Raw genomic sequence first — 27,494 nt, forward strand, 5'->3', positions numbered from 1 at the left:
GCAAAACCCAACTATTCTGTTATTTCTTTGGTCAAGGTCTAATGCTCTTTCGTTATCAATATTTGCAGGGTGGTTCGCCGTATTAAGAAAAGCACAGCGGACTAGATGCGGACACATCTTCCCACTGGAGTCTGATCCCAAAGTGCATCTGGTGCCAGGAAAGGAGTTGAGGAAGAGTGACTTTTCTTCCCCTTGCAGCTGCCCATACAACCTCCCATGCTGCTCCAGAGGGTCCCTCACCTCCAAGGAAGATTTCCAATGGCAAGAGTAGACTGCAGGAAACTGGTGACAATTGACTTCCTCCTGAAGGAGCATCTCCACCCCCATCGCTCAGCCCCGACACTGAGGTCCAGCTCTGAGGGCCTTCTGGCGGTTCCTTCACTGCGAGAAGTGAGGTTACAGGGAGAAGGCAAAGAGCCTTCTCGGTAGTGGCACCCACCCTGTGGAACACCCTCCCATCAGATGTCAAGGAAATAAACAACTATCTGACTTTTAGATGACATCTGAAGGCAGCCCTGTTTAGGGAAGCTTTTAATGTTGGATGTTTTATCATGTTTTTAATATTCTGTTGGGAGCCACCCAGAGTGGCTGGGGAAACCCCAACCAGATAGTCGGGGTATAAATAAATTATTATTATTATTATTATTATTATTATTACTCCTGCGGAGCACATGAAGGTAATTCCATTTGCCACAAGCCTGGATCCAACCCAACAAAAACCAAACACAGTGATCGAACATTAAAACAGCCGACCAAACCTGTCAGCAGTCAAATCACCACAGTATTAAGACTTTTAAGCATGGCAGAATATGGAGTCCTACCTCAGCTGGAAAACGATGGAAGAGTAGGAGGCACCAGCCAGTCTCCCAGGGTGTATATGAATTTGTGTCCCAGCTGAGAAGGTCTTCTCCTTGTTCACTACCCACCTCCTCTTCAAAGGCAGAGACATCTGTCCTGTGTCCCTATACCAGGTGTCGGCAACCTCTGGCTCTTCAGATGCTGCTAAACTCCAACTCCCATTACCCTTGGCCACTGGCTATGCTTCCTGGTTCTGAGGGGAGTTGTAGTTATGTTATTTAGCAGCCCAAGCACTTTGGGAAAGATGGCAGCATTACACAGGGATGGGGTAGCAGATGATGTCAGACTCCACCTTGCAGCAGCCCAACCGAGTATGGGCAGTGGTCAGGGAGGGAGAGAGAGAGAGAGAGAGAGAGAGAGAGAGAGAGAGAGAGAGAGAGAGATGCAAACTGGCAACATCTGGATGGCCACAGGTTCCCCATCCTCAGCAGAAACTTTATGCCATATGACCTATTTGAGCAGAACATCACCCAACACAGAGACCCTGTTTTAGTCAATCACTTTATTTGTGGAGGATAAACCTAAAACTTCAAAGTTATCTATGCTCACCTCATCTTCTGTTCTGGCAACAAATTGTAAGTGACAGCCAGTTTATAAATTCACCAAAAGCAGATTTCTGAGACCGTTCTTGGAGACTGACATCCATGGAAAGGGCATTGCCCACTCCATGCTTATCTTTCAAAATGTTGTTTTTCAGTGTGCATAAATGCTCATACGCCCACCAGCAGCGGCAGTTGGGATAGGAAGCACAAGAGACAAGATCTTTTTGGTGGTGGTCCCCTTCTAATAAAAATAAATAATTATTATAGTCTATGGAACTCCCTTAACCAAAAGATACAATTACAGTGGTACCTCAGGTTACATACGCTTCAGGTTACATACGCTTCAGGTTACATACGCTTCAGGTTACAGACTCCGCTAACCCAGAAATATTACCCCGGGTTAAGAACTTTGCTTCAGGATGAGAACAGAAATCGTGCTCTGACGGCGCGGCAGCAGCAGGAAGCCCCATTAGCTAAAGTGGTGCTTCAGGTTAAGAACAGTTTCAGGTTAAGAACAGACCTCCGGAACGAATTAAGTACTTAACCCGAGGTACCACTGTAGTTCCTCCCCTATTGTGTTTTAGGTGGGGCCTGATGAGCTCCCCCCCGCCCCCAATTTTCTTTCAAAATAGATGGCTTTTGTGGCTGAAATGTTGTTTTCACTGGCTGTGAGGATTTAAAACTTTAAGAGGGGTTAGAAGGCAGAAGGCCTTCTCGATAGCGGCGCCTGTCCTGTGGAACGCCCTCCCATCAGATGTCAAGGAAATAAACAACTACCGTATTTTTTGCACCATAACACTCACTTTTTTCCTCCTAGAAAGTAAGGGGAAATGTCTGTGCCTGTTATGGAGGGAATGCCTACGGGTGGCGGGGGGGATCTATTGCAGTCGTGAGCAGAGGATCCATGGTTCCCCTTCCTTCCCTCCTCCGTGGCTCGCTTTGAAACAGCAAAGCGGGAGAGGATCCGCTGAGTGGGGAGGAGAGAAGGAAAGAGAGCCTGCTTCTTTAAAGGAGCAAAGTGGGAGAGGAGAGGAGCCTTCTCCCCTTATACCCCTCTTCTTCATTATTAGCAGCATCCTTCTCCACCCACCCCACGCGTGCTCCTTGTCCCTTGAGTGCTTTTCCTTCCCTCCCCACTTAAAACGTGGTTACAAAGCACGGATCCACATGGATCCTCAGGATTTTTGCATTGGGCTACTCCAAACTCACTGTCAGATCACATGTCTGTGGCCACAGCATGAACCACAAAAATCATACATCCACTGTTTCGTTTAGGAGTATTTTTTTTCTTGTTTTCCTCCTCTAAAAACTACGTGCGTGTTATGGTCAGGTGCGTGTTATAGAGCGAAAAATACGGGTATATTACTTTTAGAAGACATCTGAAGGCAGCCCTGTTTGGGGAAGTTTTTAATGTTTGATGTTTTATCGTGTTTTTAATATTCTGTTGGGAGCCGCCCAGAGTAGCTAGGGAAACCCAACCAGATGGACGAGGTATAAATAATAAATTATCGTCGTCGTTGTCCTCATCATAATCTAATACCTATTCTGCTCTTTCTGTTTTTTTATCTTTAATTGTAAATTTTGATGTTTTGATTTTTAAAAATATCATTTTGTAAGCTGCCTGTTCATATTTTGAAAGGTGGCGCTAGAAGTCTAATAAGATCAAGCAAGGAAGCAGAACAACATTTACCCTCAGGCTTTAAAATCAGAGACTTCCAGCTCTCACACTTGAGTTTTAATGCACCCAGATCACAGTGCGCACGAGAAGTGGCGTGTCCGCTATTTGAAACAAACCTGTGCAGATGCATTTCCATACAGCATGAGAGGCCGTTAAGAAATCTCAGTTGTCAGTTCCCAAAACACTCAGCTTAATAACTCCAAGACAGGGGCTTGCGTGACATCACATGTGCTAAATATTTCCCATGATCACAAGAATGTTACTGCTGACCATCTGCTGTCTTGCACAACCATTCCTGTTGTACGAGTGGGGAGGGGGGGGAGGCGCACAAGTGCTCTGTCAAGCCCATGACACCGCTGGAACAAGAGGTGAAGAGTCATCAGTCACATCCACACAACATTTTTCAAGCAGTCTTGTACCACTTTCACAATAATGGCTCCGCCCGCCCCCCAAGAATCCTGGGTACACAGACCGAGACTCTACCTGCCTGCGCACAATCTCGCCAGAGTGGCGCATGCTCTAGTTATCTCTCGCTTGGACTACTGCAATCTGCTCCACATGGGGCTACCTTTGAAGGTGACCTGGAAACTACAACTAATCCAGAATGCGGCAGCTAGACTAGTACCTGGAAGCGGCAGCTGAGACCACATAACACCAGTCCTGAAAGACCTACAATGGCTCCCCGTACGTTTCTGAGCACAATTCAAAGTGTTTGTGCTGACCTTTAAAACCCTAAACGGCCCTCAGCCCAGTATAACTGAAGAAGCATCTTCACCCCCATCGTTCAGCCCGGACACTGAGGTCCTCCTCTGAGGGCCTTCTGGCGGTTCCCTCACTGCGAGAAGCGAAGTTACAGGGAACCAGACAGAGGGCCTTCTAGGTAGTGGCGCCCGCCCTGTGAAATACCACCAGATGTCAAGGAAATAAACAACTACAGTGGTACCTCTGGTTAAGTACTTAATTCGTTCTGGAGGTCTGTTCTTAACCTGAAACTGTTCTTAACCTGAAGCACCACTTTAGCTAATGGGCCGCTGCTGCACGATTTCTGTTCTCATCCTGAAGCAAAGTTCTTAAACCAAGGTAGTATTTCTGGGTTAGCAAAGTCTGTAACCTGAAGCGTATGTAACCTGAAGCATCTGTAACCCAAGGTACCACTGTATCTGACATTTAGAAGACATCTGAAGGCAGCCCTGTTTAGGGAAGTTTTTAAAGTTTGAAGTTTTATTCTGTTTTAATATTCTGTTGGGAGCCAATCCAGAGTAGCTGGGGAAACCCAACCAGATGGGCGAGGTATAAATAATAAATTTTATTATTATTATTATTATTATTATTATTATTATTATTATTATTATTGCTACTACTACTACTACTTGGAATTGTAGCATTGTGAGGGGTTCCCCAATAACTTACAGCACCCTTAACAAACTACAGTTCCCAAGATTCTTTGTGGGGAAGCAATGACTGTTAAAGTGGCATAAGAATGCTTTTAATGGATGGCGTGGATGCGATTTATCATCTTTTGAAAGTAAAAGCAGGGCTGGCACCAGAGTTCAGACCCTCACCTTAACCAGGACAGCGCCTAGCCTTTTCTGTGCTACCACATGCCTTTTCTGCTGCTGTTGCTACTTCGGCCGGGCAACTGAACATGCCTAATCTGGCTATAAATCAATGGAATAAGTTTAAGAGTTCTATAGGCTGGGGAATTACATTTACAAAGTGGTTGGAAACTGAGCTTAGCTCCCATTCAAAAGTAGCACCACCTCCTGCCACTGAAGAGCATTCAGGGTCCTCTCCACAGAAATCTTTAGTAAAAGGCAAAAGATTGATATGACCTGAAGAGAAACCAGAGTATATGTGTTAGGAAAACAATGTTATTTATATACAGTATGTACATAATAACATAGGGAAGTGCAACTGATTGTATTTTATGTATTTCTTCCTTACTGTATTTTTTTGCACTTATTTTCACTCTATCTTTCATCACTTTATTTGCTCCAACTGAATTCTTTTAATAAAATATGAAACTATTAAACGGTAGAAGGCTACACTTGGAAAGGTTGCAAATACCTCAGGAAGGTATTGTGTGCACATTAAAAACAAAATGCAAGGGCAGGATAAAAATGCTAGAGTATAATCATTAAGACAGCGATAGCCGGGTGATTTTGAAAGGTGATGTTTGCAATACTCTGTCCTTGAAAACAGCACAGGGTAGGGGGCTTCAGCTGACAGTGAACTGGGTAGAAGATGCATTCCTTCCCCAAACTTGTGAACGTGATCTACAATAAGGTGCTGGCTAAGAGACACAGCTGCAAGGCAATAATTTCCTGGTTGTGATCATCCTTTTGCCATGACTCAGTAGGGGGACTTAAGCAACACGCTGTCAGTTACAGCCCTCCAGTTCACAACAGAAAAATAATAATTCAGACCCAGGTCACAGGGTTATTGTAAACATTACTGAGACAAAGCACAGCTTTAATAAATCCAAGGTGTTAAGTCTTGCTACATCTTTTTACAAAAGATCCATAAAGCATATCACAGTCTCCAGGAGGGCTGCACCATGGCTCCAAGGCAGAGAATATGTTCTGCACGTGAAAGATCCCAGGCCCAATTCATGGCATCTCCTAGTGAAGGGGGGCAAAGTTTGGATGTAGCAAAGTTTGGATGTTGAATCCTAAACTGTGCATCGGATCAAGCCGGCTGCATAAACCATGGTTTGAAGTCAGCATGTTTCTGTAAACCGTAGTTAAGAGTAATGGCATTTCATCTGGTTTCAGACATAATGCTAAACTGGCCTAGTTTAAGTAATGACAAACCTAGACAGCATCTTAAAAAGCAGAGACATCACCTTGCCGACAAAGGTCCATATAGTTAAAGCTATGGTTTTCCCAGTAGTGATGTATGGAAGTGAGAGCTGGATCATAAAGAAGGCTGATCGCCGAAGAATTGATGCTTTTGAATTATGGTGCTGGAGGAGACTCTTGAGAGTCCCACGGACTGCGAGAAGATTAAACCTATCCATTCTTAAGGAAATCAGCCCTGAGTGCTCACTGGAAGGACAGATCCTGAAGCTGAGGCTCCAATACTTTGGCCACCTCATGAGAAGAGAAGACTCCCTGGAAAAGACCCTGATGTTGGGAAAGATTGAGGGCTCAAGGAGAAGGGGACGACAGAGGACGAGATGGTTGGATAGTGTTCTCGAAGCTACCAGCATGAGTTTGACCGAACTGCGGGAGGAAGTAGAAGACAGGAGTGCCTGGCGTGCTCTGGTTCATGGGGTCACAGAGTCAGACACGACTAAACAACAACAATATATATATAAAGAAGTGAATGCACTACACCAGAGGAGAGGGAAAACGTGTGCATGAACTCATGGCTCAGGGTAATTAACAAGGCAGTAAAGCATAGTTTATCACTGCATCTGAATGCAGCCGGGTTCGCTAGCCAAGAAGATCTGCTAGTCATGGCAGATAATCCCAGGCTAGATGGCCCAATAATCTTCTGCAATGTAAAGTAACCTCATGTGTTCTGCAGATGAGGCAATCCTGAGAGATGTTATCATGCTTTTGTGTTATAACATGGTTCTAGGGGGAAGTATTCTTCCTCATTACCCTCGGGATAAAACAGAGTTCTTTCTAAGTTTCAAATGCAAGGCTTTAATTTACGACTCAGAGCCACTACAATACAACTCGACCATTTTAGAATTTGGGATGGTTTTGTCTTCGGTCCCCAAATTATATTAGAAGCTGAAGGCACCCAGTTATGTCTGAAGGCCAGACCACTGCTCAGGGCAGTGGCTTCTTCAGTGGGGATTTTCTGGGCCCAGTTCTGCAACTCACAAATAGCTTAAGCAAGATCCAGCACAGCTGCTGCAAATTCCAGGTTTTCAGCACTTAAGATAGAACACACTCATGCAACAACTCCAGCTCAAAGCCTGGCCAACGAATTAAGATCCGCCAAAACAAAAGCAAGAGGCTTTCCGAGAAAGCAAGGGTTTGGCGGTGAATACAAATGGATTTATTATTGTTGTTATTTTAGTCCGAAAGGGGAAAAGCAGCCAGTTTGGTTGCAGCCCTTAGTTCCTTTCCATGCTTGCTTTAGAAAAGGAAGCTGACGGCGCTTTCCCAAGACTTGCAACCTTCAAACGGCCCTTAATTCATGCAAAGGAACTGGAGCACGGTTAAAAACAGCCGCTCCTCGGCTTTGCCGAATTGGCCAAAGAACAGCAGCAATCCCACGGAAAGAGCAAAGGCGGCCTTACGCAAGAACTTCAGCTCCACGTGGGAAGAAACCCACTGCTTTCAAGGCGGTACATGTGCTTTATTAGTCCTTTCCTCATAGCCCTGATGAGTTAGACCTGCCTACCCAACAACGCCAGGCCTGATGGGCATCATCCATTTAACTCTCCCTTGCTTCCCTAAGGCAGCAGCAGCATGAAACCTGTACCATGCCAATCGCCTTGGATTATTGGCTGCACCGGCTGGGGCTGACAGACAGCCACGGGCTCCCTTGACCCTGATATAAGGAAGTGTATTGCACCAAATTATACCACTGCTCCGCAGCATCATATCCTGCTATATGTAAAGGAGGCGCTGTACCACAGAGCAATGCTCATCCAGATCAACCATGCACTTGCTTCATATTTTACAGGTACTCGCTTAGGAACTGCACCCTGCTGGGCACATTTCGGACACTTCTCTGCAGCAAAGCAACCACCTGACACAAGAAATTTGACTATTACTGACTAGTGAAGTGCTTGTCATTGCAACAGGTAGGGTATGGCACTGATCAGTGAGTAGATGGGAGACTCCTTGGGGAGTCTCCATAGAAGCCAACTCCTACCTGTCCAGCCCCCCACCCCCATATTTTATTCAAGCTGGCACCCCTGTTGAGATCAACTAATGGGCCTGACTCAGTATAAAGGCAGCATCCTATGTCCCCAAGTTCCTCCTTCCTTTAGGTTCCAAGCTCCAAGTGGATCCCTTTGGGCAAACTTCTTGCCTCTTCTGCACAACACTTAATGCCCATAATCTTTGAAACCTCCCCTACAGCTTTATACCTTGGGCTGAGTTCCCACTTCTCAAAGTTACAGAAAACCTTTATGCTTTCCCAGAAACACATACTACTGCAAGAGTGTTCTGCAGGCAGCTTTTAGCCTTAGGAATCCTTATACCAACAGCCGTGATAATCTCTCTTCACCGTGTTACATGGTGAAAGTCCAGAACTGTAGGGCAGCAAGTTGTGGAAGGCTGAGCTGAAAGGTGTTTTTTTTAAAGTGCATGGAACTATTTTTCATTATGGCCTGAGATCTAACTAAGGCAGATCCACATTCCACAGCACACATTTAAGGTGCATTCAATACATGACTTCTCCCAAAGAATCATAAGAACTGTAGTTTTTCCCCAGACCTACGGTTTCCAGTATTTTTAATAAACTAGTTCCCAGTATTCTTTGGAGATATGTGCATTAACTGTATGGTGCTGTTGGACTCAAATTCCAATGGTGCTTCAGAAGACTTACTCCAATGCAGCTCCCCTTACTGACAACCTAAGGCCGCTTTCCTTAACCTGCCACCCTCCAGATGTTCTGAACTACAACCCCCACCAGCATGGCCAGTGGAGCTGATGGGGGTTGCAGTTCCAAACATCTGGACGGTGCCAGGCCAGGGAAGACTGCAAAGGTACAAAAGGCCGTACCTTAATGGAACTTCATGGCATAGTATAGACCGTGATTCTTTTGCCATAAGAATACAGCATTCCAAACTTTCTACAAGAAGCTAGATGCACTGCACATCACCATAAGGCAGGAGGAAGCTGATATACTGCTTCTCCTAATTCCGATATATCTTAGCAACTCATACAAATGTTAGAATGGTTTCAAGAGCAAACAATTGGTTCTAAAATATCTTCGTGGCACAGGCTGCAATTTGACCACCAGTACTGATCTTTTTAGCGCACACCACAAAAATAGCTGAACGCTAGACCAAATGTGTGTAATACGAAACAGCTGCTTTTCTGGCTTCACATCCCAATCAGGAAACACCAAACTGTGCTGCTATGACTCACACCCAGCGCCTGTTAATGAATAAAGGGCTAGAAGATAGAATACAGGCTGCAGAGGGGAGAATAAAACCATCCCAGATAAGGTATTTAGGCAGTTACATTTTGGTTTTTTTAGGGGGGGGGGGAGCTTGACTTTCAATATCTAGTGCTGTATTTAAGAAACCAGGCTAAAATTCTCCCAAGTCCATGGTTTGAATTTGCAAACAGCTAAGGCATTGTCGTGCTTGTGTCCATTTACATGATGGGTATAATTCTGGTTTCCCTTACAGAGTTTTTGTAATGACATAATCTACAGCAGGGGTGGCCAACTCCCAAGAGTCTGTGATCTACTCAGAGTTAAAAGCTGGCAGTGTTCTAGGGAGGGTTCAAGTCAAAGATGTTGAGCTTTCTTTTAGGGAAGAAGGCCAGTTTTTTAGGGGTTCAGGTCATATTGGGCTTCTTTTAAGTGAGGAAAGCCCTGTTGAGCTTCTTTGGGGGAAGCCAGTGGTCTACCACAGGCATCCAATGATCTACCGGTAGACCACAATCTACCTGTTGGACGTGCCTGATCTACAGTATGTGAAGCTCTCTAGACATCTAAGGAGCTACACAAATAAATGAGCACTATTATAACACACACTTGTTTTAAGGATAGAAGGAATGCAATTTATTACATTCACTACTACAAAAGTCAAATCCAATAGATGGCAAACTTGCTCACAATCAAGGTGAATGCAGGCACAGGTACGCACATTCTGCATTCCCCAGCAGGCAGAAACAGAACAAGCATTGGGGAATTGTCAAGCACAGCAGGCACCAATACAGGACTGTCTGCATTCCAAATTGGTGCTACAGGTCATGAAAGCCTGAAGGGCAGGGATAGTCAACATGGTGCCCTCCAGATGCTATGGACTAGAAGTCCCATAAGCCATGACTACTGGTCATCTTGGTCAGAGCAACTGAGAGTTATAGTCCACAACATCTAGAGGGCACCATAGAGATGCTGCTTGCATGGGTATTGGTTCCATTACATACACATGCATGCAAATATTAGAACAGCACCATTGCAAACCAGAATGCCAGCTTCTAAACTTTGTAAAGTTACAAGTTCTGTTTCTTAGCTTTTCCAGGAAGGTGTCTATGCCTGTCACCAAGGCCTCCTATAAAAATGACTGTCTAATTACCCAACCACCAAATACTAATCTATAGAAACCACAGCCACAGAACCAAAGGCCGGAGTCTCTGAAATAATGGGAACTGCCTTTGGTGGCATGCCTACAGACTAGCAATGAGCAAACATTAATTTCAGTACTTAAAAGCCAGTCCCAAGCTTTGTTCAACTACAGAACATGTGGGTAGCAGCACTGCATTCTAGCTAGCATTTATAGATGTCCTGGCAGCACAGCAACGCCACATTAACCTTAAAGCAGGCAAAACAAACAAACAGACAAAAAAAACCCTGAATAATCATAGGGAAATAAATGCATTTCAAAGTTTGTGGAACTTATTAATGGAGATGGGGTGAATAGGTTTACTAACAGGCCTCCATGTGTCCAATATCACAACAAAGAACTAATCAGGCTCTGAAAAAGTAAACGTTCAATATAGCAAGTATTTTGGGCCAAATTCTCACAATGGCAGATGAGAGAATACCTGTTTTGTACCTTAAAAAATTGGGCTTCCCAGAGTTCCCTGGTAGCCTTCCATCTTCCCCATATGCTAGTTTTCTGTGTGGAGGAAATATTTTTGTATGGATGATTAACAATGGAAAACTGTTCCGAGTTTTGCTGGGATTGGTGAGTTGGGAGAGCCTGTGCTAGAATGAAGATGTGGTTTGTTTGTTACCTTCCATTTGCAAGAACTAGACAAAAATCCTACTTAGGAAAACATGCAGTGCTTTGTTGTTTTAAAAGCATTGAACTTATCCAGCTAAACCACTGTGTTGTTACAAGGAAACATATTTTGAACAGTAATCAAGGATGAACTGTGTATTATTCCCATTCATCATTTCCTCCTGCTCTCCAGGCAAAGTTATATTCTATTGTTGACTTCCTTTATATTAATAAGCTGATCACTATTTTTGTAAAAAAATCAGCAGCTCTAAAGATCACCAAGGAAAGCCAGTTTCTCTCTCCTCCCCCCTTTCAAAAGTTGGATGTATACAGGACTGTGTGTGGTTTGAAATAGTACCTTGGAACCTTCTGGAACAAAAGTTTATTGGTTTTGGCAGCCTCCCAAGCATTTCTGCAGGAATGGAGCGATTCTGCAGTTCAAAACCAGGTTAATCTGTAGCCAAGACACCATACTGATAGGGCAGAACTAATAAAGAACCACCACCTTGCAGACATTGGCTTTTAATAGCTTGGGATTTTTTTTCCTCAAGAGTTTTTATTGGGAGAACTACAAAACATTTACAGTACAAAGTTTACAGTCTCGCACTCCAAATTTGTAGTGAACTGACTCTCCAAAATATATTACAACTCAAGTTGACTTATCTTCTAGTTACATTCAAAACATACTTCTTATGTTAAAGTAGTCCAAAGAGTACATAGTGCTGAATCTGTACCTATGTACGTTTTCTTTTCTTTTTTTAATAAAAAAAAGGTACTGCTCATTCATCCATTCACCCTCCCATGAAAGTTTTGTATAACTCCTGACTTTTTTTCCAAACACAAAGTTTCATGTTTTGGAACTGTAAAAGATATGATCCTGAACACATTTACAGGTTCAGGTCCCAAATGTGGCCTCCTTACTTACACGAGTGGTACAATTTCATGTAGTTAAAAACCCCAGCCCTACATTCAAATTCTCAAGCATTAAGAAAATACTCATTTGGTTGAGGAAGATTTAAGGCAAGCATGGACCCTTATGAAGGCACTGTGGGACGTAATACTGGGCTCCCCCCTCCCCCCATATTTATTGCTACATACTTTTTAACTATCACAGTGTGATTGGTGAAGTTAGGCAACACGAATACTTTTTGGTTAATTTTAAAAGTTTGAATTAGGTTTTGCCACTTTAAATTCTGATTGCAAAGTAGGTTTAAACTTGGACGGGTTACAACCATTGTACATTCTAAAAAAAAACACAACCCATTGAAATTTCTCAAAACTACTTCCACAGCATTGAGTCAGATTTCTATATAAAAAAAGGCCAATGCAATCTTTCAATTTACGTAAACAAGGAAAGAAATTAATGAAATAAATATTACATACAATCTCTTAAATTAAGAATTTTACTCATTTACAATAAAATAACCAAGTGAAGTTACAAAAAGGCATATATTACTGTGAAAAGAACACACTCCACATTTTGCCGATTAATAATGGCAATCATAATTTAAACATAATAAAAGAATATATATCTATTGCTTTTCATCATACCCGATAAATACAGTATGAACAAATTACCAATGTATACTTTTCACAAGATAATAAATAAGTTAAATAGTTTCATATTGAGTTGTGCAGTGACTTGTGCAATCAACTCAGCTAAAAAAAAATTTAAAAATCAGCAGTTATTCTCCAACAATTACAAACTAAATTCAGTTGAATGCTTCCAAATAAAGCAACAAAAAAATTGTTCTAAGCCAAACATCCACTAAGTGGTGGCAATGGAACCAATATTAAACTTTGGAATGGAAGTTTTAGCATGTTATAATATATATAAGATATATATAAAAAAACTAGAGTGTTATCAAGGCATATTCTTGGCAGGATGTTGGATTTTTCTTTTAAAAGCTTATACATTTAGTATATTTACTTTAAATTTGATTGAAAGGCAAAAAAACCCCACACTCCTTACTTTAAATTCTTTTTTTGTTATTGTATAGCGATCTGGAGGGACCTGGAATGCAGAGTTCATAGGCCTCCAGAATGATTGTTGATTCCTGGGGGAGTAGGATTGGGCATAACTGTTTGCTAATGCTTTATTATTACCCTTTGTCTCCTCCCCTCCCCATAAAACACACTTGGAAGATGGAATGGCTGCTGCTGCACATTTATAACCTAGTCTAAAAAAAAAGGGGGGGGGAGAAATCCTCTCCTTCCAGTCTCTTTAGATATATAAAAATAAGATTGTTCTCTTGATGACATCATTTGCCCTTTCACAAACTGGCATTTGTTCAGCTCTTGATAAGGGGGGGGGGCAGGGGGAAGCTTCTTTTTTCCTGTCTCCTCTCTGAATTTGCTCAGCAATCAAAAGGATTTCTCTTGCTTAAAAAGGAACACACAAAAAAGTGTGGGGGAGAAAACAGAAAAGGGTCTGTGCGAGCTTGGCTAGTATCTGGAGGCTGCTACAGTCTCTGCTCCTGGTGAGAAGACAGGGAAATGATAGGGGGCATTGAAGAGGGGAAAGGGGGTAGCTTGCCCAACGAGGGACCCTCCCTTCCCCCCCAAAAAAAAGCAGGGGTCCCCAAAGATTGACAACCATAGGACACCTGCCCTCTGCGCCCCCAAAGTCCCACTTTCTCCCGGCGCCTCCTTAGTCGTCGGAGATGGAGAGGCGGCTGAAGATGGGCAGGCGCCTGCCCGAGTCCAGGCTGGGCGACTCCGAGCCGCTGAGGCTGCCCGAGCTGAGGGAGCCGCTCAGGTAGCTCTCTCGGTCGGACAGGGAATCCGGAGGGCTCGGCGGGGCGTCGAAAACGGGCGACTCGGAGAGGCGGCGCAAAGGCTGGAAGGTGAAAGGAGGCGAGGCCGGAGGGCCGGGAGGCGGGCAGCAGTTCCCGCCTCCGCCCGGCTGCTGGTGGCAGCGGTAGAAGGTGGCGGTGGCGGCCGCGTTGGCGAAGCAGCCGGCCGGAGGGGGAGGCGGCGGCGCGTGGAGGGCGAGCGGCGCGATGAGGCTGCCCAGCTCCTGGCCCGCCGAGAAGGCGAAGGCGTTGTTGGCGCACGGCGGGGAGGCCACCAGCTCGTCGCAGTACGAGCCGCCCGAGGAGCGCGCAGGCGGCGGCGTGCGAGACCCGCCGGGGCTCTCCAGGAGCAAGGCTGCCGCCGCGGCCGCTGCCGCTTCCAAGCCGCCCGGCGCCCCTCCGTGGTGGTGCTGGTGGTGGTGCGCCGAGAAGCCGGAAAAGCTGAGGCTGTGGTGCAGTTTGGGCCTGTCCCCTCCTCCTCCGCCTCGAGGGTGGGGGATGCCGAAGCCGCTGCCCGCCAGCGGGTGGTCGCGGGCGGAGGGCGCGAAGGCGCGCAGGTCGCCGGTGCTTCCCGCGTGCGGCGGGTGCAGAGGGTGGTGGTGGCCGCCGCCGCTGTGCGTCGGGGGCGGCGCGCTGGTCTGGTGGGGCGGCGGCTGGTGCTGCGGCGTCGCGGGGTTGGCGCCGCTGCCGTTGGCGGGCGCGGGGCGGCGCTCGTCGGCATTGTGGATGAAGTGGCAGCGCGGCCCGTAGGGGCAGAAGCCGATGGTGTGGAAGGTGCGGCACAGCTCCGTCTTGTACTTGGGGTGGCGCGTCAGGCTGCGCAGCTCGTGGAAGCCGTGCGCGAACTGGCACTTCTCGCCGTACTTGCAGGCGCCGCTCTCCTCGAAGGGCCGGCACAGCTCCGTCTTGTAGCGCGTCGAGTTGATGGGAGCCCCGCCGCCCCCTCCGCCGTTGCCGTTGCCGCCCTTCCCCGCCGAAGAAGCCGCCACCACCACCACTTGCTGCTGCTGGAGCTGCTGCATGAGGTGTTGGCTGCGCTCGCCATTCTCGCTGAACGAGCGGTCTCGGAACTTGTTCTCCTTGTTCAGCAAGGCGGTGGTGGGGCTGCTGCTCCCTCCGCCGCCGCCGCCTCCTCCTCCTCCGGTGCCAGGCTCCTTGAGGCCGCCGAAGGAAGAGGGCGAAGGCGACGGCGAGCCCGCCGGGAACTTGGCGTTGCCGTTAGACAGAGCCTGCAGGTTGCTGGTCGAATGCCTCCGCAGGAAGCCCGGCGCGAAGTTGGAGCTGGGCGAAGTGCCCACGGGGCTCCCCACCGCCTTCTTGTCCAGCATGCTGCTCAGGGATTTCTCGGTCTGGGAGCCAGAAGGGAGGGTGGGGGAGAAGGGGAGAACGGGGCAGAGAAGGGAGGGAGAAAGAAAAGAAAAAGGGGAAAAAAGGGTGCACCGTGACTGCCGGGAGCCTGGGGAAAGGACAGGGGCTTGCAAGTCTCCAGCACCTCTCTGTCTCTCTTTTCTGCACCGACCACAAGGGTCTTTCCTCAGCGGAATCGCCCAAGAGGAGCCCCCGCCAGCTCCAATCGCGTATCCATGCGGTCTTGGTTGTCAAGGCTCCCTCCCCTCCCGCTCCAAGCAGCTACCTGCAATTTAAAACTTTTCGAGGGGTGCTCCGAAACCCCTCCCACCAATCCGGAGGGGCTGCACGAAAGAGTGCCGATTCAACACAGCCGGACCTTGCAGTAGCAAGCTTCAGCTTCCACACATCTGCCATGGCAGTTTTTATTTTAAAACACACCCGCCCCACACGTACACGGGAATAATCACAACAACCACAACAACAACAACTGAGGACAACAACAGGCACTCCACTGGAAATATGCCCTTCTTCGCTGTCACTTCCCTCCATTACAAAGCGAAAGGCTACAAGAGATGCACGAGCAGCAGGGAGCAGCAGGTTCCCTGGGAAGTTACTGAGAGCAGAAAAGTTTTAATCTTCCCCCTCGCAACTTGTTGCAGAACAAAGCCGTTCCTGCAGCTCGTTCCTCTGCATGCTTAGCAGGGAGTCTGTCCCACGGGGTTCAGCAAGACTCGCTCCCAAGTAACCATGCACAGGATTGCAGCCTTGGACAGGGTCTTTCTGCAAACCAGTTTTGCGCCAAAACTTCTCTGAACTATTTCAGCTCCCTGGTAGAGAGACAAGAGAGCGAGCTTCCCTGCCCTTACCTTGCACAAGAAGTCGATGTCGTAGAAGGCAGATAAGAGTGTTGTAGACATTTCTAGATCCTGTAATGGTCGGAAATGCAGGAAGGACCGAAAGATCCCACTTTCCTCGGAAGCTTTGGGTGAGCCACGACTGGATAGGAAAGGGCGGATTGCTTGAGAGCTGAAAAAGTCTATATAATCAATTTCCCAACCGAGATGGGGAAGCGGGTGCCCAGCCAAAGCGGCGGCCGCAGCTATCTCGAGTGCTGGAACTCCGCGACTGCCGTACACGCCCCATATATAAACGCCAGGACAGCGGGGAGGGACCCAACACTGACCCGGCCGGGGTCTCCCAGCAACAGCACCCAGAGGTTCCCCTCCCACCCAGCCTAGCCCTGCCTCTTTTGTCTCGGCGCTCCTTCTCATTGGGCGCCGCCAATTTTCTTTCAGCGGCCGGGAGAGGAGGGAGGTGGGGCAAGTTGGAGAAGCGATCCAGAAAGGAGGGGGAGAGGTCTCGGGAAGGGTCGCGTTCGCCAAAGAAAGTCTTAAGGCCGCGCAAAGCGATCGGTTCCCCCCGTCCTTGCTGTGCTAGGCACGCGCTGGAGGCTCGCTGGCTCGCATAGAGAAGGTACTGTTCCCTCTCTATAAGCGCGGCCAATATACGCAGTCAAGGGTGCAAGTTTACTTTTCTCATCGGAACATGCACCAGGGAAGACATCCTATAAGGCTGGCTTATTTTGCACAATGCATTCTGTATACAAAAGGCTTGCTTAGTTATGGGCGGCGCAGTTTCCGCGAGGCTTGCAATAAACGCCATGTGCACAGGAAACTCCCATGAGTTTAACCGCCGGCAAAGCACGAACGCAGTTTGCTCGAGAATGCAGCGTGGCTCCTACACCTGCTGAACCTCAGGTTTGTAGTATGAAGAGGAATGGGTTTCCGCAAGGCTTGTGCGCCGAGACCGCAGCCCCTGTGCACGTTGAACTCAGCGGCGCTTACTTTGAGTAAACACGCATAGGCTCGGGTTGCAGGGTGCTTGCATCACGTGGGTGAATTACGAAACAATTGCTACTTGACAAAAGGTCTTTGAGCAGCAATGCATGTTAGCTCGGTGTCTGCACCCAAAGTGCAATTTTCTGCTGCATCATGCAGCACGGGGCGTAAAGACACGATTGCACTCCAGGTCTAGGCAGCGTTGACGTACACAGAGAGCCCCCCTGGCCATGCTCTCTCCAGATCGGGTTTCTCCCCCACCACTCCGCGCGGAGGATCGGCCGCCCTCTTTGCACGAAGCCCGCCCAGCTCCTTGCACGGCTCGGAAGTTTTCAAGTAAACACACGCTGGCATTGGGCTTTCCTGCCAGTTTCACACCCCCGCTGAGCCGTTCGGGAAGCTCGCAGCGAAGCATCAAAGGGCCTGGGAGTGAAATGGGACGCCCCTACAACTCCTCCTCTTCCTCCCGCCCAATCAAGGGACCTTGTGCCACGCAACAGGTTTTGGGAACAAAGGCTGCCCGCCTGGCCGTGTAACTGGCTGGACGGCACCACCGCTGCCCGCTGGGGTGTGTGATGTTTGCAAGAGAAAGAAGGGCGCTTTAACTCCTCAGCTGCTGGGTTCCTTGTTGCTCAAGAGAAGCCCCAGCCCGTGCGACCGTCCCGCTGCCGACTAGTTCCCAGACTTGGCAGCCGCTCAAGGTCTTGTGATCCGATTGGCACAGCCAGCGCCTCGTCCTTTGACACACAGCCTCAAACTCCCCGCTCGCCGTTGCGCCTGGCCAGGGGAGGGCCGGGCTGACGCAGCACAGCTGCGGGACCGCGCGCCGGCGCTCGCCTTGCCCAGCCCCACCCCTTCCCTCTGGACCCCCGCCAAAAAAGAGGGAGAGCTGCGCAGCCTCCCCCTTCCGCCTCCCCAAGTCCCTCGGCCGCGGCAATGAAGTCTCCACACTTTGGTCCCAGTTAATGAATTCAACCCGGTGGCTTGGAGAGCTTGGAATGCGCGCGCAGATGAGTTCCGCGCTCGTTTGCGGGGGGAAGTACAGGGGCGCGCGCAGCGCAGTAGGAAGGAAGCCCCACGGCGTGCAACGGGGCGCGCTGTTCCCAGAGGAAGTGCGCCCGCCCCATCTGGAACTCGCTTTGCCTACCAAGCAGTGCGTAATTCGGCCCCTCTTTGGGAAGGCCGACTCTCGTCGCTCCTTTTACTGTAGCAGCGGGGGAAAGCTCCCCCACTCGCAGACCAGCTCAGCATCTTACGCAAGAACAAGCGAGCCTGGCCTGTGCGCATTGACATGCGAGCTCGACCCAGTTCCCAGAGGACAGGCAGGCTTATGGGCGGGTGCGGGAAGGACTTGTTGCCGTCGGAGCTGCGCTTCCTTGCGCCTAGGCTCACCACAATGCCTGCATCCACTGAGCACCGGGCTGCATCCATGTGGGGAGCAAAGCGGAAAGTGTCAGGCGCCCTGACCTCCCCCCCCCCTCTCACTTTTCTTGCCCTTGACTGGTTTACAAAGGCGAGGCCGCCGTTTGATCTTCCTTTCAAGCGGCTGCTTCGGAAGAAGCGGCTGTGCGGCGAGGCTCTCCACATCCAGGGGCGCGCTAGCCATCAAGCTGCGCCCACTGGCAGGCGAGTTGACGGCGCTGCCCGCCCGCCGCGTCCATTTGGTGCCCTGCTTCCTCCTTACGGGAGGCGGCCGCTCCGCAAGCGCGTGCGCCGCCCTAAGGCTACAGCCTTGGCTCCTCCTCCTCCCGTTACTTCGGCTCATTCCCACCCGGAAGCGCCTCTCCTGCAAAGCGGGGGCGGGGGGCGTTTCCAGCAACTCTCGGAGCGGACTCGCCGCGCGCAAAGAAAAACCTCCTCCACCCGCACAAATAAAGCGAGTGGAAGCTCGTTCTGGGGAGGCTCCGCAGCTCTCCCTCGGCTCTGCGCCGAGAAGGAAGTTTGGAAAACAAAAGCCCCCAGGCGAGGGCGCGCAAGCAGGCGCCCCAAGCGGTCGCTGGTCCTGCGCCACGGCAGAAAAAAGCAAAACAAACCCTCGCCCTCACCTTTCAGACTAATCCCTTTGGCAATTGCAACGCTTTGCGGCTACGGCCGAGGAACTGCATTGCCAATCCAGAAGTGGACGTGACAAGTTGACATGCGGGCCAGAAATAGTTCCTGAAGGAGGCGGCCACCCCCTAGCGCCTGCATCCCGTAAGAGGAACGCAGCCTTCATTCATTGAGGAAGCGCGTCGGGGGAGGGAGTTGGGTTTAATCTTGGTTTATCAACTTGCAAAAGAACCCCTGCGTCCTAGGATCTTCATAGCTGAACTATTGTTACCTGCCACCCCTTGGGTCTACTCAGAGTGACATAATGACATCTCCCACTTGCGGGAAGGGGGGACGAAATAAGCGAACAATTTTGACCTAAGCTCTGGCTTCAAAGTTGAGAATTCCCCTTCACTTAAAATAAATAAGTAAGAAATACTTGCAGCCAGGCAAAGATCAATCTATAATCAACAGTTAGCCAGGCCAATACTTAAGATAACCGACCCCGATTAAGTACTCAACGGACAGCTACTCTGGGATAGACTTTTGTTCTTTTACAGCTGCTGTTTAAGGTTTAAAAGTTTCTGATTGAAAAGTTATACAGTAACTCGTGGTGTGATGAAACGCATACAAGATCATGTACCATTATTTGCTATCTATAAACTAAAGGGATATTACACAGCTTAAAGCCATACAGCGATAAGGCTGTTTCTTTCTTGCAGCTCTTTTGTTTATTAATTAACCGCCTTTCTGGGGTTTCCTAATTCTACTTAAGCTGAAACCACTACGGCCCTTTCTCATTTTGTTAACATCTTCAACAATGCCAAGTGTAGCCAAGGTTTGCCGATTATATGAAAGCTTAATGCTCACAGCCTACTATTAAAAGTTATGTGAGTACAAAGTTAAGTGACACTTAAAAAGAGGGAGGTGAAACAGCAATTCTAAGCAACAGAATTGGTTCAACAATTAATACTTTATGGTTTTTCAAATAAAATGTATTCAGTCAAATAAAGTGGATATACTTCAGAAGTATGATTGGAATGAATTTCCTTTTATTTCTGCATGAATACAGTGGTACCTCGCAAGACGAATGCCTCGCAAGACAAAAAACTCGCTAGACGAAAGGTTTTTCCATTTTCGATTTGCCTCGCAAGACGAAATTTCCTATGGGCTTGCTTCGCAAGACGAAAACGTCTCGCGGCTTTGTTTCCTTTGTCTAAAAACAAAGACATGTTTTGTTTATAAAGTTAATTTATTTTCCCTTCAATTTTTGAACTGCTCTTTACAGTATGTGTGACTTTAAAGAGCAGTTAATAAACTGTTGTTGTACCAAATTTGGCTTTGTTTCGACTTTTTTTGACCATAGGAACGCATTAATTGATTTTCAATGCATTCCTATGGGATTTCGTGCTTCGCAAGACGAAAAATTCGCTAGACGACAAAAATTGCGGAACGAATTAATTTCGTCTTGCGGGGCACCACTGTAAGTGGCCAAGTGAGATTTGCTTCACGTTTGATAAGGCAATGACTTCATTCCAACAAAACATGGTTAGGACAGGCTGCCAGATGGTGGTATTTGTACCCTGCCCGTCTGATTGGGTTGCCCCAGCCACTCTGGGTGGCTTCTAGCATATACAAAAACATAATAAAACATTGAACATTAAAAACTTCCCTAAACAGGGCTGCCTTCAGATGCCTTCCAAGGATTGCACAGTTACTTATCTCATGGACATCTGATGGGAGGGCGTTCCACAGGGAGGGTGCCACTGAACTGTAAACTAGTACCCGTATAGACAATATTGCTACTAATGAGCCAATATTGCCGTTTTCTACAACTGTTCAGGTTCCCCATCACCAAAAGGGATGTTTGCGAAATTTTACTGGGGCGCAGAAGAGGGAACACACAGAAAACTGCATTGTGCTGAGTCGCACCATTGCTCTCTCTAGCTCTGTAACGTCTACTCAGCCTGGCAGCAGCAGGCCAGGATTTCTGACAAGGCTCCCACCCAGTTCTAAGTGGACATTCATGGATTGAAACTGAGACCTTTTGCATGCAAAGCAGATACTCCACCACTGAGCTACGGTCCTTGCCCAATATATCTTGTTGGAGATACATTCCTCTTAGGGATGAGGACAGTGAGAGGGCTTTGTTTGCCCTCGGCAGCATGGGCATGTGGCAAGGTTACTGTAGTAGGCAAACAAACCTCAGCAGCTTGGTCTATTTTATGGTTCAGTAACAAAGTACGTATTAGGGCGCCATCTGCTGGGGCATTTAGAACATGGTATGGAGAAAATAAAGATACCGGAAGGTGTTATAAAGAACTAATAGTAATAATTTTTTAGGTGCAGGCTTTCCAGCTGAGTTTTCTTTGATATGCATGATGTTAGTATTCAGACACTGCCAATCACTTTGCAAAGCATCAAATTGGTATCCAGTATGCATTGCAACATGGTGTATAAATTGTATTCTCATGCTAAAAAGGTTAAAATTGTCTTTTTCATCCTACACTTCCCAGCTATCGGGGTGGGGTGGGGGAGGGAATCAGCAATGCAGAGCATTGTGGGGCAGAGGCAATGCTTAGCAGATGTGAAAAATAATTTCAGCGAGGCAATATAACCTGGTACAAAACATTTAATGTAAAAATAACAGCGAAGGACATTAAACTTAATGACCATTATTAAGAGGGTGCAGTCAACCTTGGTTGATCTCTCAAGGAAATTTCTGAGATGCAGGCCCTTCGGAAGAATGACTAATCTCTGTGGTTAGGTAGTACTGAACTGTTTCTTTCCTGGCCATTTGCTGACTGATTGGGAGTGTGGAGGCATGTTTCATGCTGGGTATCAAACTTTTCATGTACAGGTGAACAGCTTTTGAGCTGAAAGCACAAATGATAGTATTCTAATACTGAATCGCTCAAGCTACAAGGGTAATCAAGTAGTTGCATTTGTGGAAAAGCTTGTATTTGTGTCTACGTAGGGAAAGAATGCTTTTGGAAAAGGTGTTTTCCGTCATGGTTGAAAATAGAATTAAGTTTTGAACTCTTAAAGTCTTAGAACTTTGAGATTTGTCTGTGAATGGGTCTTGAAGCACAATGAGAAAAGGAATATGAACGGCAACGTCAAAGAACAGGAGCAACTCGTGGGGTAAAATCAGCAAATTGTATCAGCAGGTGGCCAGCATGCAGTGCATGGGAAGAAACAGTTTAGCAGCTTTGCTTCCTACAACAGCTGCTATAAAAACTCTGCTTATGAGAGCATTCAGAGAAACATTCGTCAGCAGAAAGTTGGATGGAGATTCAAGGGATTGAAGTACGGAGTATCTAAGACTTATTCCTACAACGCCGTTCACATTTATGACCTGTCTTTGCCTTCACAGTGTGGTTCACAAGTTGTAATCGGCAGTGAGCAAATCATACGCATTCGTGTTTTCAAGTTTTCTGCACGTGTCATTTCCAGCTTCGAGCAAGCTTAGTATTTTAAGGCAAGTGGATATTCTTTCCTTCCGAATAGTTAATTGCGTGAGTTCCGAAGATCGGGAAAATTCAGGAGCTGAAGGCATTTCTCCAAGAAGCTGGGTCACATGTTTGGCTTGATCAGATGCTAATGTTGCCAACTGGCGCAACTTTCCTTGATCACATGGATTGACATGAGTCACTGGTATGAGCAGGAAGAGGTGTTTACGCAGCTGACGCACCTTCGTTAATTTCTCAGCCCAGAAATTTGCTTCTCCTTTGTCAAACAGATAGTCATTTTCCACCTGCACGTAAAACCAGCAATAATCAATGTATTGGCAATGGTATGAGATAAACAACTCCTATACAAAATTGTTCACATGCACCAGAAAAAAATTGCTCAGTCTTAAGCAAGGCATCTATGCACGTTGACTTGGAAGTAAGCCACTCTGTGGACACTGTATGCATACCCTTTTTGATGTCAATATCACTTCTCCTGCAAAGTGCAGGAGGCAAACTCATCTGACTGCCTTCCTTCTCCCCCATGGTGCAGGCAGTATTGCAGCTCTTGCTGCCACATGCATGCATAGTTCAATGGCCACACTGAATCTCATTAAATTGCTCAGGTAAAAATGAAATGGAACTATATCTAGAATTATTGAGATGATTGTATTTATTTAAATTATGGAAATTAAAAGTTGCCTTGAAACATTAAGATATGTCTGCTTGAGATATACAGAGGTACCTCGGTTTAAGAACATCCCTGTTTACAAACAATTTGGTTTACGAACTCCGCAAAACCGGAAGCGGTGTCCTGGTTTGCGGACTTTACCTCAGTCTAAGAATGGAATCTGAACGAGGGCACCGGTGGCGGGAGGCCTCATTAGGCAAAGTGCGCCTCGGTTTAAGAACGGCTTTGGTTTAAGAACTGACTTCCGGAACGAATTAAGTTCATAAACTGAGGTACCACTGTACAGAGTCAGCTTTCTGTTCAGTGAAATCCTACTGTATTTCACAAAGTTAAATGTGCCTAGCAGAATACTGTACAGGCAACTCTTCATTTGGAATCTGAGCAAGGAGGTTTGGAGGGAGTCTGGTAAGTGCTGCTGTTTTTTTAAAGGGTTTTCCAATGGTTTCCAGAGGGTGTTTGCATCTTTCTCCAACGGTGCTTCAAATATACACGATTTCAATGATTTGCATAGTGCCTTGGAACATAAAGGTAAAGGGACCCCTGACCATTAGATCCAGTTGTGGCCGACTCTGGGGTTGCGGCGCTCATCTTGCTTTACTGGCCAAGGTAGCCGGCGTACAGCTTCCGGGTCATGTGGCCAGCATGACTAAGCCACTTCTGGCGAACCAGAGCAGCGCACGGAAACGCCGTTTACCTTCTCGCTGGAGCGGTACCTATTTATCTACTTGCACTTTGACGTGCTTTCTAACTGCTAGGTTGGCAGGAGCAGGGACCGAGCAACGGGAGCTCACCCCGTTGTGGGGATTCGAACCGCCGACCTTCTGATCGGCAAGTCCTAGGCTCTGTGGTTTAACCCACAGCGCCACCCGCGTCCCTAGCCCCCGCATAAATGGGGATTTGCCTGTATTGTTTTGTAAAGAGTTTTGAGTGGATTTTTAAAAAGTGAAAACTACATGAGTCTTCAAAGAGCAGAAGAGCATCAAACAGATATGCTAACCTACAGCTTATGAAAAGTTTTATAGCACGTTCATGTATCAGGTGTTGTGCACCTCTGTGCTATAATACCTGCACACAGTGAAGAGATTGTGCTGGCTGATTTACTAGAAGTGTGATGGGGATGCTTCAGTTTCAGTAACTTTCAACAGGCTCAAATGAAGGGATTTGATATGGTCTTCAAATTCATCCCGGAATAACATTGCACGAAGGGCAAATTTTTGTGTGGATGTTTATTGCACTGCACATAAAAGGCTGTGGGATGTAACATCACTGAAGCAGTCAAATACAACATTTCCTGTTTGGCCAGAGTGGACAGAGTTGCTCCAGGCAGGAGGACTTTCTGTCACACCTGGTCTGGAACATCCTCCCTGTGTGTGTGACCAAGTAGATGGGCGTGACTCTACAAAAGGGCTAGCCACGCAGCCATCTTCCTCTTGACTCTCTTGATGCCTTGTCTACATTTTGCCCTTTTGCTGTCTGCTGGCTCTCAGCCACCAGAACCCACACTTTTCTCGGAAACTGTAACTACAAGATAAAGCCTGCCTTCAGGACCATACTGCGAACTGAGTGTAAGTAAACCTCATCATTCCTTTAAAAGAAGACTGTTGTGTCATTATTGTTTTTAAGAGGGAACTAGAGGGATTTACCAGGAACAATACAATCTGGACAAGCCAGACTGGATTGCTTAATTCAACTGATTATCTCGAATCTATCAACTAGTTTCCTGCAATGTACAAGGGAATGTGCTCTGTTATTAGCTCATTAGCGTGAGGAAGGATAATATTTAATTGATATATCCTCTCCTACTACCCTCACCATTCCCACAAAGGCTGGTTCAGAAGTACACATGTGTGCAAAAAATCCATGGTGTGCCTTCTGTTTCCTGGTCCAGCTTGGGCGACTCTATTCTAACATGTTAAAATGTGATGCCCAGAGAAACCGGCTTTATGAACCAAGAGTGGACATTATTCACATTCATAAGTGAATGGTACAATGACTGAATTGGTATCACATTTTTTAAAAAGCAAAACATGGTTCCGATGTTAACATCTCTTCTGCGTTCCAAAAGCATGATTCCATGCGACCTTGAAAGAAATCCTGCAAAAAGCCATTTGATTGCACTGAAAAACCCAAGCATTCCCCAGCTGTGGTCAAGCACTGGTTAGCTGACTTACGAAGGTTGTAGTCTCTAAATCTTCTTTTCCTAGCAGCCACTCCAGTAAGATTAAGACCCCAGCGCTGGTCTGCTCCCACTGCTGCAGCAGTTCACACAATATAAAAAATGTTAAATCCATGGCCATTGCTGCATTCACCACTTGGAAGCCAAGCTCTGCAGGGAGAAAGGAAAGATGGTTCTCTAAGTGTATCCATATAAACATGTATTATGCTCAAAAAGAAAAACACAGGAATTGTTAAGATTATGCAAATCAAAACCCTTTATTAACCTTTTTTAAAAAAATTGGCTGCCATTGTTCAACTTTTAAAATATGTTAAAATTTAGTGACAAGGAGTAGGCATTTGATGGCTGACATAGTTTCGGGTAACTTTGAAATTATGAGCTGTATGTGATTGTTTTAAATGTTTTTAATGATGAGCTGGTTTAAGGTTTTTAAAACTATTTTAATTGTTTCAAACATGTTCTTTGATTATTTATTTTATATATATGTGTGTGTGTGTGTGTGTGTGTGTGTGTGTATCACCAAAGTGTTTGACCACCCTTCACTCTCTTGGGAGGAAGGGTGGGATATAAATTTAATAAATAAATATACCAAGAGTAATAATAATAAGTTGGCCACTGGGATGGAGAAATTCATCGGCTTTTAATGCTCAGCTTAGGTGTCATATGTAAGACTTTAATCTCAGAGTCTAGTCCCTTCAGGACAGTTTCATTTTCTGTCCCAAATCATCTTACTCTCATGGGCAAGCTGTCAGATGTAGCTATCAGAAAACACAGATGAATGCTACTTGCTTATGCACCTTTCAGCAAGCGTAGGCAAAACACCCCAAACAGGTGATTTTCCTGTTTTGAATCAAGAAATCAACCAAACCAATATACAGTGGTACCTCGGGTTACAGATGCTTCAGGTTACAGACGCTTCAGGTTACAGACACCCCTAACCCAGAAATAGTACCTCGGGTTAAGAGCTTTGCTTCAGGATGAGAACAGAAATGGCGCTGCGGCAGCGGGAGGCCCCATTAGCTAAAGTGATACCTCAGGTTAAGCACAGTTTCAGCTTAAGAACGGACCTCCAGAACGAATTAATTTCTTAACCCGAGGTACCACAGTACATATACATATACAATGTGTCCAGTATACCTGAAGGAGCATCTCCACCCCCATCATTCAGCCCAGACGCTGAGGTCCAGCGCAGTGGTTCCCTCACTGCAAGAAATTAGGTTACAGGGAACCAGGCAGAGGGCCTTCTCAGTAGTGGCACCCGCCCTGTGGAATGCCCTTCCACCAGATGTCAAAGACATGAACAACTACCAGACTTTTAGAAGACATCTGAAGGCAGCCCTGTTTACGGAAGCTTTTAATATATGAAGGACTATTGTATTTTAATGCAGTGGACACTCGGTTTGCGAACGTGATCGGTGTGGGATGCACATTTGCAACCCGCAGCGTCCGCAACCCGCAGTGTCACGTTGGCACATGCGTGGGTTGCGATTCAGCGCCATTCCAGTACTTCCGGGTTTCAGTGATCCATAACCCGAAAAAATGCAACCTGAAGCATCTGTAAACCGAGGTATGACTGTATTTTGTTGGATGTTGGCCAGAGTGGCTGGGGAAACCCAGCCAGATGCGTGGGGTATAAATAAATTATTATGATTATGATTATTATGATTATACCAGCTGCTGAAGCACAGGCAGTAGTTGGATATTCCATTCATGTATGTGGGGGATTGGCAGAGCGAGGCTAAAGCAATGTCCTCCCCCCACTCCATGAATTGAGGGAGCAAAGCTATAGTAAAGGAAGATGCAGGAAAAGACGTGGCCGAACAGGACCATCATTTCTGCAGAACCTATTTCTAAAGTTCAACATTTGAGCTGGCAGATTTGCCTGCAACAGAGCAGCAGCTATGGCTTGCAAATTGCACCTCCTTCTGAGTTAATTTAATCTGTTTATTGTAACAACTCCCCCTTTAATTAAGTTCTATTGTGGCCTACAATAAAGTCCAACTGTTCCTTACATCTCATCTCAAATCATTTATGCTGAAACTGTTAAGAATCCGGGCTATTAAGCAAAACATTCTTAAACCCGTCTCCCGAAAGAACCAGCAACCAACCAACAGCCAACACAGAAAAGTTTAAAGGAAGTCCAAAATTTGGTGGTCTGTGAAGGGGAAGTTATAGTGGATTGTTTAATATAAAAATCATAAACTATCAAATGTCTT

The 27,494-nt window shown here is 46.7% G+C and overlaps 2 protein-coding genes and 1 long non-coding RNA gene across 5 annotated transcripts in view; 1 reads left to right on the top strand and 2 right to left on the bottom strand.

The window, feature by feature from the left end:
* Positions 1–11,463: 11,463 nt before the first annotated feature.
* Positions 11,464–16,379, bottom strand: ZFP36L2 (ZFP36 ring finger protein like 2). Its single transcript, XM_081186009.1, has 2 exons — positions 15,960–16,379; positions 11,464–15,092 (listed from the first exon to the last, which is right to left on the bottom strand). The coding sequence occupies exons 1-2, from the start codon at positions 16,362–16,364 to the stop codon at positions 13,599–13,601; spliced, it is 1,899 nt and encodes a 632-aa protein (XP_081042135.1). The 5' UTR covers positions 16,365–16,379; the 3' UTR covers positions 11,464–13,598.
* A 1,454-nt stretch (positions 16,380–17,833) lies between these two features.
* LOC308582739 lies at positions 17,834–21,305 on the top strand. Its single transcript, XR_014005827.1, has 2 exons — positions 17,834–20,030; positions 20,448–21,305. It is a non-coding gene; the product is annotated as an uncharacterized lncRNA (long non-coding RNA).
* A 268-nt stretch (positions 21,306–21,573) lies between these two features.
* The window catches only part of THADA (THADA armadillo repeat containing), a 166,733-nt gene continuing 160,812 nt past the window's right edge, over positions 21,574–27,494 (bottom strand). For all 3 annotated transcript variants that reach the window (XM_081185941.1, XM_081185943.1, XM_081185942.1), the window contains exons 37-38: positions 25,274–25,428; positions 21,574–22,716 (exon numbers count right to left, since the gene is read on the bottom strand). In XM_081185941.1, coding sequence (XP_081042067.1) covers positions 22,342–22,716; positions 25,274–25,428 — 530 coding nt within the window. In that variant the 3' untranslated portion in view covers positions 21,574–22,341. The remainder of the gene's footprint in view (positions 22,717–25,273; positions 25,429–27,494) is intronic.

Source organism: Podarcis bocagei (assembly GCF_964188305.1).
Source record: "Podarcis bocagei genome assembly, chromosome: 3".
NCBI lineage: Eukaryota > Metazoa > Chordata > Lepidosauria > Squamata > Lacertidae > Podarcis > Podarcis bocagei.